Genomic DNA, 12,475 nt, shown 5'->3' with positions numbered 1-12,475 from the left:
GGGTCCTCATGGGCTCCCGTGCAAGGCAGACTCGGACGCCATTTTCTGGTGTCCGATTGCCACAGCAACCCAGCGATTGCATCACTGGGTTGCCGATCGGGTGAAAACCTATCAGATGCTGCGCTCTATTGAGCGCAGCATCTGAGGGGTTAATCTGCCGGATCGGAGAATAGCTCCGGTCCTGGCAGTTACAGGAGGGTGCCAGCTGTATAATACAGCTGTCACCCCGCGGTGATGGTGCCGGCTCTGCTTCTGAGCCCGCACCATCACTGCGCCGTACATGTACGGCTTTGCGGGAAGCACCTCCGGACAGCGCCGTACATGTACGGCGCATGTCGGGAAGGGGTTAAAATTCCTTAAGAAATTTTGAGGCAGATTTTTATTTTTTTCTCCAAACCGACAAGGAGGACAAACATAAACCCCCTCTTCCACTTGTTCATAATATAATCACAATCATGATCAAAAGGAAGCATGGAGCATATGGCTTATGATTGTAATATTGCATATTGCTCTGTATTTATGGGTTTCTACGTGGCTGTAGAAGTATTTCATTGTTGTTTTGTTTTTCCAAATATCAAAAAATAAAGATTTTAAATAAATGGAAGCAAGGAGGAAAGGCACATATAGGCCCGATATGTGGTCATTGGTAATGACTCATCATTGATGATGATAACCTAAAAAGCTGTCAATATACCATTAGTTGCTATAAAACGTATACATTTTATTGCGTACAAATACATAAAAACTATTACATAAAAAAGTTAGAGATGATAGCGACCACAATGTGTGAAGATGGAAACCGGACAGCATAAGTCTGAAATGATAATATGCATGTAATACATATATGCCAAGAAACGAGGATATGGATGTATATATACAAAATGTATATAAGAGTTTTACTTGAAATACTGATAGGGGAGTCACTTATGTGATAGCCCAGGTAAAGCTCACAAACATGATGACGTGTTTGTAGATTTTTTGTCTGCAACACTCTGGCCCGGGGACTCCGCTCCTAAACGGAGCCCCTAACGTCACTGTCAATATATGGACGGAGACGACAGGGGCTCCCTCTAGCGGCGGAATCCCCGGCCAGAGCGCTCTGACCGTGGGGGTGCTATCTACAAGGGATGGTGCAGTCTACTGGGGGGGGGGGGGTGCCAACTACAGGGGGTGTGTTTCTATCTACAGTAGGTGGCACTATCTACAGGGGGTGTGTTGCTATTTAGGGTTTGGTGCTATATACGGGGGGTGTGGGACTATCTACATGGGCACTGTGGCACTTCCTACAGGGGACACTGGTGCTATTCTACATGGGCGCTGTGTGTGGCTCTATGTGAGCACTATCTACATTGGGAACTGTGGCACTATCTACAGTGGACAATGTGGCACTATCTACAGTGGACAATGTGGCACTATCTACATGGGCACTGAGGTGTTTTTTTGTCCCATCCCCCTGAAAACACTAAACGGGTAAAATTCATTTTTTATTTTTATTTTTTTTAACGGCCATGAAAAACTGATGGCATATGGCGGTTAAAAACGTTTTGACTGCCAAGAAATGGATTAAAAATTTTGAGACCCACCAATGAAAAACAGTTAACTGACAGTTGATCCATTGTTAACATCCCTTTTTTTCACGTCGTGTGAATATAGCCTTATAGGCTCCTTCACTCTCTAGGCTTAGTTTTTTTGTAATAGTGAGGAATTTTGTTACATGAAGAAAATTCCATTGGACTCCCCAATACGAGGTATCTACTTCTGTTTAACCGCAGAGCACCACCTTTTACAAATTAACACAGCTGGGACCGCTAATAGTTTATGCATGGTATTTGTGGGACTTCTATAGATACAGGAGTGCCAGTGTAATATCTCCTGCGCACCATCAATAAAAGGAAAAATCAGAGGCCACTGTAGCTCATGCTTACAATCTATGGCTCTGTTCACACTAGCGTTCCCCAGTCCTTCAGGAACCCTTATGGACTCCATTATTAGTCAATGGGATCGGTCAGAATGTGTTGGTATACGTTTTCAAATGGATTTGGTAGAGCTTTCATGGCTGTGTACTGATGTGTTGTGACTGGTACATTATGAAAGAAGTGTCAACTGCTGCCGCTTGAAATTCCAGATAGAAAGTCACTGATCAGAATGTTAATACTTGTTTTTGCCAGATATTTATGAAAAGTTAATTTGCTGTGTTTACAACCGTCAGTAAATAATGCGTTTTCTGAAACTATTGTGCTGCAGGCTAGTAAGTAGGAGGTTGATGTGCACATGGGTGAGAGAACTTGGGTATATTTGTCCCTGTCTCATTAGTGTGTAGGCAATGGTGGAGCTGACTGGAGACTATAAATAGAAGTTTTAAGCAACACCTCTTTTCATTACACAGAATGTGAACGCTTTGGTTAATAAGGTCCCAGTGTCAGTCTAAACATCTGTCATTTTCTATCTACATGACGTGTGTGTGTGTGTGTGTATACAGTAGCAAAATGCACAAACGACTTCTATCATATTTGTATACGTTGTATTTGCTGAATGATGTTCATTAACCCCTTCCCTCTTTAGCCACTTTTGACCTTCCTGACAGAGCCTCATTTTTCAAATCTGACGTGTCACTTTATGTGGTAATAACTCCGGAATGCTTTCACCTATCCAAGCGATTCTGAGATTGTTTTCTCGTGACACATTGGACTTTATGTTACTGGCAAAATTTGCTCGATATGTTCAGTATTTTAATTGTGAAAAACACCAAAAATTAGCGAAAAATTGCAAAAATTAGCATTTTTCTCAATTTAAATGTATCTGCTTGTAAGACAGGCAGTTATACCACACAAAATTGTTGCTAATTAACATCACCCATATGTCTACTTTAGATTGGCATAGTTTTTTGAACATCCTTTTATTTTTCTATGACCTCACAAGGCTTAGAACTTTAGCAGCAATTTCTCACATTTTCAAGAAAATTTCAAAAGGCTATTTTTACAGGGGCCAGTTCAGTTGTGAAGTGGTTTTGAGGGCCTTATATATTAGAAACCCCAAAAAAGTCACCCCATTTTAAAAACTTCACCCCTCAAAGTATTCAAAACAGCATTTAGAAAATGTCTTAACCCTTTACACATGTCACAGGAATTAAAGCAAAGTAGAGGTGAAATTTACAAATTTCATATTTTTCTGCAGAAATACATTTTTAATACAATTTTTTTTATAACACAGAAGGTTTTACCAGAGAAATGCAACTCAATATTTGTTGCCCAGTTTCTGCAGTTTTAGGAAATATCCCACATGTGGCCGTAGCGTGCTACTGGACTGAAGCACCGGCCTCAGAAGCAAAGGAGCACCTAGTGGATTTTGGGGCCTTATTTTTGTTAGAATATATTTTAGGCACCATGTCAGGTTTGAAGGGCTCTTGCGGTGCCAAAACAGTCAAAATCCCCCAAAAGTGACCCCATCTGGGAAACTAGACAACTCAAGGAAATTATCTAGGGGTCTAGTGAGCATTTTGACCGCACAGGTTTTTTACAGAAATTATTGGAAGTAGGCCGTGAAAATTAAAATCAACATTTCTTCAAAGAAAATGTAGGTTTAGCGATTTTTTTTCTCATTTCCACAAGGACTAAAGGAGAAAAAGCACCGCAAAATTTGTAAAGCAATTTCTCCCGAGTAAAACAATACCTCACATGTGGTAATAAACGGTTGTTTGGAGACACGGCGTGGCTGAGAAGGGAAAGAGCACTATTTGGCTTTTGGAGTTCACATTTAGCAGGAATGGTTTGCGGAGGCCATGTCACATTTACAAAGCCCCTGAGGTGACAAAACAGTGAAAACCCCAAACAAGTGACCCCATTTTGGAAACTATACCCCTTGAGGAAATTATCTAGGGGTATAGTGAGCATTTTGACACCACAGTTTTTTTGCAGAAATTATTGGAAGTAGGCCCTGAAAATAATAATCTACATTTTTTCAAAGAAAATGTAGGTTTAGCTAATTTTTTCTCATTTCCAGAAGGACTAAAGGAGAAAAAGCACCACAAAATTTGTAAAGCAATTTCTCCCGAGTAAAACAATACCCCACATGTGGTAATAAACGTCTGTTTGGACACACGGCAGGGCTTAGAAGGGAAAGAGCACTATTTGACTTTTTGAGATCACATTTAGCAGGAATGATTTGCGGAGGCCAGGTCACATTTGCAAAGCCCCTGAGGGGACAAAACAATGAAAACGCACCAAAAAGGGACTCCATTTAGGAAACTACACCTCTTGAGGAATGCATCTAGGGGTGTAGTGAGCATTTTGACCCCACAGATGTTTCATAGAATTAGGCAGTGAAAATAAAAACAGTCCTTTTTCTTCAATAAGACGTAGCTTTAGCGCAAATTTTTTCATTTTCTCAACAAATAAAGGAAAAAAAGAACCCAACATTTGTAAAGCTATTTCTCCCGAGTACGGCAATACCCCATATGTGGTCATAAACTTCTGTTTGGGCAAACCGCAGGGCTCAGATGGGAAGGACCGCCATTTGGAGTGCAGATGTTGCTGGATTGGTTTCTGGGCACCTGTGGGCCCAAAACAGTGGAAACCCCCCAGAAGTGACCCCATTTTGTAAACTACACCCCTCAATGCATTTACCAAGGGGTGTAGTAAGCATTTTAACCCTGCAGGTGTTTTGTAGAAATTAGTGTGCGCTCAATGTTGCAGAGTGAAAATGGGATTTTTTTCCATAGATATGCCAATATGTGGTGCCCGGCTTGTGCCACCATAACAAGACAGCCCTCTAATTATTATGCTGTGTTTCCCGGTTTTAGAAACACCCTACATGTGGCCCTAATCTTTTGTCTGGACATATGACAGGGCTCAGAAGTGAAGAGTACCATGCGGAGTGGAGGCCTAATTTGGCGATTTACAAAGTATTGGTTCACAACTGCAGAGGCTCAGATGTGAAATAATAAAAAGAAACCCCTGATAAGTGACCCCATTATGGAACTGCACCCCTCAAGGCATTTATTAAGGGGTGTAGTGAGCATTTTCACCCCACAGGTCTTTTCCATAAATGAATGCGCTGCGGATGGTGCAAATTAAAAATTTATATTTTTCCCTAGATATGCCATTCAGTGGCAAATATGTCATGCCCAGCTTATGACACTGGAGACACACACCCCAAAAATTGTTAAAAGGGTTCTCACGGGTATGACGGTGCCATATATGTGGAAGGAAACTGCTGTTTGGGGACGCTGTAGGGTTCAGGGCCGAGGGAGCACCATTTGGCTTTTGGAGAGCGGATTTTGCTTGGTACTATATTTGTTTGAGTATTGCTGGTGTTTTATAATGTGGGGGTACATGTAAGCGGGGCGGAGTATATAAGGGGCATAGTCAGGTGGTATAAAAAAATAAAAATAATCCATAGATGTGTGTTACGCTGTGAAGCAATCCTTTCTGCACAGGCCGGTGTCGCACTGATAAATGGTGTCATTTCTTATCCCCCTTTTGGTCCACACTCCGCGCCTTTGTAGTTTGGGGAATTTTGCTGGGAAAGTATTATCCTGGTATAATACGGGCACCGTCGCTTCCAGCGGATATGATTGGGCCCTCCCCTTCCTGGTTCCCTAATTTTAGGTCCTTGATAAATCGCCTCTTGAAACAGAAGAAATGTTCCCCTCGGGCACAACTGCATATTTTTTTATTTCCTGACTTATTGGAGCCATAACTGATTTTATTGTTCATAGACGTAGCGGTATGAGGGCTGGTTTGTTGCGGGACGAGCTGTAGTTATTATTGGTACCATTTTGGGGTACATGCAACTTTTTGATCACCTTTTTATCCTATTTTTTGGGATGCTAGGTAAACAAAAAAACGCAATTCTGGCACAGCTTTTTTTGTTTTTTTTTTTATACAGAGTTCACCACGCATTATAAACTACATGTTAACTTTATTCTGCGGGTCAGTACGATTCCGGCGATACCTAATTTATAGAACTTTTTTATGTTTTACAACTTTTTGCACAATAAAATTACTTTTGTAAAAAGAATGTATTTTTTCTGTCGCCAAGTTGTGAAAACCATAACGTTTTAATTTTTTTGTCGACGGAGTTGTATGAGGGCTTGTTTTTTGCGGGACGAGCTATAGTTTTTATAGGTACCATTTTTGGATATGTGCGACTTTTTGATCACTTTTTATTGTAATATTTGTAGGGCAAAGTGACCAAAAAACAGAAACTCTGGTAACGTTTTTTACGGGTTTTTTTTACGCTGTTCACCGCGTGCAATAAATAATATAATATTTTGATACCTCCGGTCGTTACGGTCGTGGCGATACCAAATACATATGGTTTATTATTATTTTTCAATAATAAAGGACTTGATAAGAGTAAAAGGGGGATTGTGTGTTATTTGATTACTTGAAACTTTTATTGTTTTCAAACTTTTATTTTTTGCACTTTTTTATACTTTTTTTACACTTTTTCTCAAGTCCCACTAGGGGACATGAAGGTCCAACGGTCAGATTTTTTTTTTTCTAATACATTGCACTACCTATGTAGTGCAATGTATTAGATCTGTCAGTCATTCACTGACAGCAAGCCGTTTAGGCTTCGCCTCCCGGCGGGGCCTAAATCGGCTTCCGTAATGGCAGAGCAGGAGACCATTGTGTCTCCTGTTGCCATAACAGCAGTCGCCAGTCCCGATTGCCTGTCAGGGCTGGCGATCTGCTTGTAACCGCTACGATGCAGCAATCGCTTTCGATTGCTGCATCAAAGGGGTTAATGGCAGGGATCGGAGCTAGCTCCGGTTCCTGCCGTTACAGGTGGATGTCAGCTGTACAGTACAGCTGACCTCCACCGCTGATGACGCCGGATCAGCTCCTGACCCGGCGCCATCTTGCCGGCAGCTACGGAAGCCGATCAGGCTCCGCCGCCGGGCGGATCTTGACCGGCTTCGGTGCTAGGCAGACCGGGAGGCCAGTATTAGGCCTCCGGTTGCCATTGCAGCCACCGGAACCCCGGCAATTTCATTGCTGGGGCTCCGATGAGCTGCAAACACCTTAAGTGCAGCGATCGCGTTTGAGCGCTGCACTTAAGGGGTTAATGGCGGGGATCGAAGCTAATTTCGGTCCCCGCCGTTACAGTCGGATGTCAGCTGTAAGATACAGCTGAGATCCGACGACGATGGCACCGACTCAGCTTCTGAGCCGGTGCCAAACGTTTGACGTACATGTACGGCATTTTGCGGGAAGTCAATGCTTTCCATGACGTACATGTACGTCAAATGTCGGGAAGGGGTTAAAATAACAGCATAAAATCTGCCAAACTAAAGCCATTTAGCATGCTTTTTTTTTTCTCTTTCTAAAGAATTTGTATTAAAAAAAAACAATTTATTCTTTAGAAGGGCAGGTTGCTATTGAACTGATGAACTGTTGGAAATGGGCAGTAGGTTGTTCTCCAGACAAATAGATGCCTATAGTTGTGTTGTTTTGCTCACTTTAGTAGAAAGTATAAAATGAAATGGCTATGTACAATGTCACATGTATTGTTTCAGGATCTTATTTAAAGAGAACCTTTCACCTCCCCATACATGTGCAGCTGAGCGCAGCATGTAATGGGGAGGGCTGCACAAACCCTGGGGCACTTTCCATTTTTTTTCTACCTCCCTCCGTTATTTAGATATCGGTGCCGTTATATTTGGTGCCCGATATTTAAATAAACCCCTGAACAGTCAAGGGGGCGTGTTACTATGGCTGTGACACTGTCCAATCAGATATGGACAGTGGCACAGCAAGAGCAGCAGAGAAAGTGCACGCTCTCTCTCTTCAGCTTTGAAGATCAGTCTTTTCTCTTGAACTGGCAAGGGGGCATGTCACTGCTACGGACAGTGGAAGAGCTGTGGAGAGGAGCTCTCAGCTCTTGTGAGAGATCAGTCTTGTACTTTGTTTGCCGAACTGGCAAGGGGGCGTGTCACTGCTACGGACAGTGTAAGAGCTGGGGAGCGCTTACACTGTCCGTAGCAGTGACACGCCCCCTTGCCAGTTCGGGTGAAAAGACTGATCTTCGAAACTGAAGAGAGAGATCGTGCACTTTCTCTGCTGTTCTTGCTGTGCCACCGTCCATATCTGATTGGACAGTGTCACAGCCATAGTAACACGCCCCGTTGACTGTTTAGGGGTTTATTTCAATATTGGGCGCTAAATATAACGGCACCGATATCTAAATAAGGGAGGGAGGTAGAAAAAAATGGAAAGTGCCCCAGGATTTGTGCAGCCCTCCCAATTACATGCTGCGCTCAGCTGCACATGTATGGCGAGGTGAAAGGTTCTCTTTAAGAGGTTTACCGGGTTTCTGTTTTTTTTTATGGTTTGTAGAGGTTCCTGGGTATAATATTTGGACACGTCAGGGACCCCACGTCACAGCCACATATAGGAGAGGTGGCTGCACGTGTGTGGCCCTCTACTGAAGTCTATGGAAGTTATGGAGATAGCGGAGCCAGTGACTCCTCTTAACTTTAGAACAGATGCATAGCCACCACTACACTTTTGTTGATACTAGATCGAATTTAAAAACGGCCATGTTAGGTACCCTTTTTCCTAAAAGGTGAGGATCCCATATTTGAGCAGTATATACACTACCCATCTAAATGGTAACTGCCAGGGGTGTAATTAAAAAATGCTGAACCCCATATCAAAAATTAGCCTGCAGTCTACAAAACGAATGGCTCCTTTGCATCGACCAGCCAACTGTTTTATATAGGTTACAAGAGGAAAGGCAGCACTCAAATGTAGGGGGGAAAAAAGATGTGTTTATTCACCGATGTAACTACGTTTTACCTTGAATATAAAAGAGTATTCGGCACACCAATTTTGAAACAAAGGTATTTTTTTATTTTGTTTTTAATGCCAGTGGCAGAGTGCGACGTTTCGGTCTAGGTGACCTTCATCAGGCACTGAGCCGTGCTGGGAAACTGAATTGACGAGCGCTAGTGGTGCTGATATCGGCTGGCCGCTGTATCATGGGTGCGCCATGATACAGCGGCCAGCCGCTATCAGCACAACTAGCGCTCGTCAATTCCGTTTCCCAGCACGGCTCAGTGCCTGATGAAGGTCACCTAGACCGAAACGTTGCACTCTGCCACTGGCATTAAAAACAAAAACAAAATAAAAAAATACCTTTGTTTCAAAATTGGTGTGCCAGATACTCTTTTATTTATGTTTGGGTTGGGCCCCTATCCGTGCAAAACCTCACCCTTCCACGTATCTGGTGCTATCTGAACCTATACACAAATACATTTTACCTTGATCATCTTCTTATTTTCACCATATCCGAATTGCTGTATTTCCTCTTATGTTTTAAGCATTTGGTGGCTTCTACAGTCAACACTAAGTGCTGCATGAATTTACTATTATTCATTTCCTGTGATCTGGTTGTAATATTAAGAATCGGCCTTAGCAGGGATGGTGGGAGGTGGAGACAGTTACCTGGGGTACCTAGAATACAGTTCTTATTATTTAGTCTATCCTATAATAAAAGCTTTGCAAGTAGTATAGGACAATATTGTCATGTATTTTAAACTTTTATTTTTATTCTTCTGTAGTGCCATGCGGGTGTTGCTTTCAAAACTACCTCGGCCGTGGATTGTTGACGAGAAGAAGGATGATGGGTACACTGCATTGCACCTGGCAGCACTTAATAATCATGTTGAAGTGGCAGAACTGCTAGTTCATCAGGTATGACCTCAACATTATTGCGATGCATAAACCACTTTTGTTGTTTGCCTCATTGGGGGACACAGACCATGGGTATATTCTGCTGCCACTAGGAAGTGTGACACTAAGGAAAAAAAAAAGTTTGGGCACTTCGCTAATTCAGTTTTTGTTAGCTTCTATCTTTTCCTCTATTCTAGCTGGGAAACAAAGGCAAAGCTGTCACCGTATTTTCCTCCTTTTCTGGTGTGCGCTCAGTATCTACCTGCGCGGTTATTCCCCTGCCCAAATTAAGACAATCACGCAGGAACCTCTGTCGTCCACCAGCCTAAGGGTGGCCCCCCTGGCTCACCACGAGTGTCCCACCCCATCTGTAGATGGCAAATGGAGGTGGGCATCCCGGCTGGTCCTGTGCCTTTGGGAGTAAAGCTGGCTGTACTCTTAGGCACCTAGCACATTTTTGGCGCTGCCGCACTGTTCGCTGCAATTAATATCTAGATTTCCTGGGCCGAATTTTTTTTCTAATCATGGCTACCATTTTCTGCCCATCTTCTGCATCTTGAGGGGCTTGGTTCCTGGCTTCTGGTCCTCTCTAGCAATTGGTGCACAACCACCACATGACTGCTGGCATCTAATCGCTACAGGGAAGGGTCGGATTCTCTTCTCCCACACTCTGCTCTCACTTCCAGAAGCACAGCACACAGGACCTCTTGCTTGGCATCTAATCGCTACAGGGAAGGGTCAGATCCTCTTCTCCCACACTCTGCTCTCACTTCCGGAAGCACAGCGCACACGACCTCTTGCTTGGCCACTACTGCTGTTGGTGCTAGGATTGCACTACACTCTGGAAATAGGTAGGGTCTGCCCTGAAGTATTATTTTTTCCCTCAGGCTCCTTCTCCAGACTGAGTCAGTTTAATTGCAGGCAGCTAGGTAACCTCAGGCAGTCTATACACCCTTTTCAGGATGGTACTAGACTTGCCTTATTTCAGTACTTGAGAGGACTCATTGTCACCAACTTCTACCCAGTTGTTGCAGTGCGACATGGTAACCCATCTACTGCTATGTCAGACAGCAGAGGACAATCCTCCCGACAGGCAAGCGATGTAACTCACTATGCTTTCTTCACATGCGGCCGAAAATTCATTCAGCCTACGTTTATGTGAGATGCATGCTGGCTATCAAACCAAGCATCCGTGGCTCCACCCCCCCCCCCAGCATTGCCCACGCCTAGTTCTGAACGTGCATACTGGAGTGGGCCCCTTCACTTTCCCAGGTCGTTGGTGACTTCACTAATGACACAAAAGTCCATGATTTTGGTCCACCTTTTAGACCAGCCCTCTTTGGACTCTCCATCCACATTTTCCTCACGTAGCAGGCCCCAAAAATTGTTATGGTCTCCTCGTCACTACCCGGGGAGCGGTCTGCTGCTTCTTCCCCTCCTAGGGGAGGTTTTATCTGAAAGAGGAATTTCAGATTCTAACTGGATGAGGATCAGTACTCTAAATTGTCATCTATAGTGGACAGTATTATCACAGCTGTCCGCGACACCTGATATGTCACTGATCCGAAACAGTCACCCTAACCTGAGACAGTCACTTCCACCATCCCAGACTGTCTTACAAGTCTTTTCCCTTTCACACAGAGTTTGAAGAGGTACTCTCCTAGGAATGAAAGCATCCTGACAAGAATTTTTCACAGACAGTGTGTTTGGGTCTAATATATTTTTTTGTGGAAGATATTTTACTAAAAATGTGCTAAATCGCCAGCAGTGGACCCCTACTATCTCTTGCCTGGCCAAGGCTACTACTCTTCCCATGGTGGGCGAAGCCTCGTTGCACGATCCATTTGGACCGGCTCATAGAGTCCTTCTCTAGAACCTCCTCATGAAGCTACTGGTCTTGAGCACATTTTTTCCTACTGCTTGGGTCAACAGTCCCTTCATTGAATGGGTTTGCCAATTCCGTTGCGGTTTTCTCTCTTGGGCACTCACTGAAGAAATAATGGGCTTCTCTCCTCGACTGTCTTATTGCCACCAAATATCTATGCAAAGCCTCTGGATGCAGGACGCCTTGTGGCCAACACCTCGGCTTCCATTGTTGCCATCCGCAGAACTGTCAGACTTAAATGCTGGTCTGCCGCCTGCTTCAAAATGGTCCATGACTGCTCTTTGATTCGTAGGTTCCAGGCTCTTAAGTCCGCTTGAATGTAGTTGGTACACACACCGCACCTCTTGCACGCTGTTTCTTTAGCAAGGTAAATACTTCAGCCCGATTTACTGGGATATTCCCGTTGCACAGATTTCAGCAAGCGGATAAATAAGTCCACAATAGTGTAAAACTGGCACAATTTGATAACATGAACACAGTGGTTTATTATACGCAAAAAGGCATAAAACCTCACAGGCTCATCAATTAAAAGCAGCATGACAAGTAGGCGCCTGACTTTGGGTTTCGTCTGCTTCGGCTTCTTTTTCCGGGGCAGGATGCCCACGGCACAAGGCCTGTGGTGCCACCAGGAATCCTGTCTTCCCATCAACCTACTGGAATAGAGAGTGATCTTCCTTTGTCGTTGACATTGGACTACTCTTCTGTCCGGCTGCCCAGGTCAAGTCCAGATGGACATGGTCACAGCAGTAGCTTATCGGAAACGCACAGGTATGCGGGACAATGACAGAGGCCATGAAGATAATGGGGTGGGCGGAGCTCCACGTTCCTGTTTTCTCGGCAGTGCAAATCTCGGAAGTCGACAATTGGGTCACTTTTTTTTTCTCCGACGCGAATGCTTCGACCCAGGGGA

At 43.9% G+C, this 12,475-nt stretch overlaps 1 protein-coding gene across 2 annotated transcripts in view; it reads left to right on the top strand.

Moving 5' to 3' along the window:
- Positions 1-12,475, top strand: part of MIB1 (MIB E3 ubiquitin protein ligase 1) — a 140,006-nt gene that overhangs the window by 107,258 nt on the left and 20,273 nt on the right. For both annotated transcript variants that reach the window (XM_075826357.1, XM_075826358.1), the window contains exon 13: positions 9,569-9,701. In XM_075826357.1, coding sequence (XP_075682472.1) covers positions 9,569-9,701 — 133 coding nt within the window. The remainder of the gene's footprint in view (positions 1-9,568; positions 9,702-12,475) is intronic.

This window comes from Rhinoderma darwinii, chromosome 5 (genome assembly GCF_050947455.1).
Source record: "Rhinoderma darwinii isolate aRhiDar2 chromosome 5, aRhiDar2.hap1, whole genome shotgun sequence".
In the NCBI taxonomy this organism is placed as follows: domain Eukaryota; kingdom Metazoa; phylum Chordata; class Amphibia; order Anura; family Rhinodermatidae; genus Rhinoderma; species Rhinoderma darwinii.
Note: the sequence above shows the minus strand (reverse complement) of the source record. Positions and strands in the feature narration are given on the sequence as shown.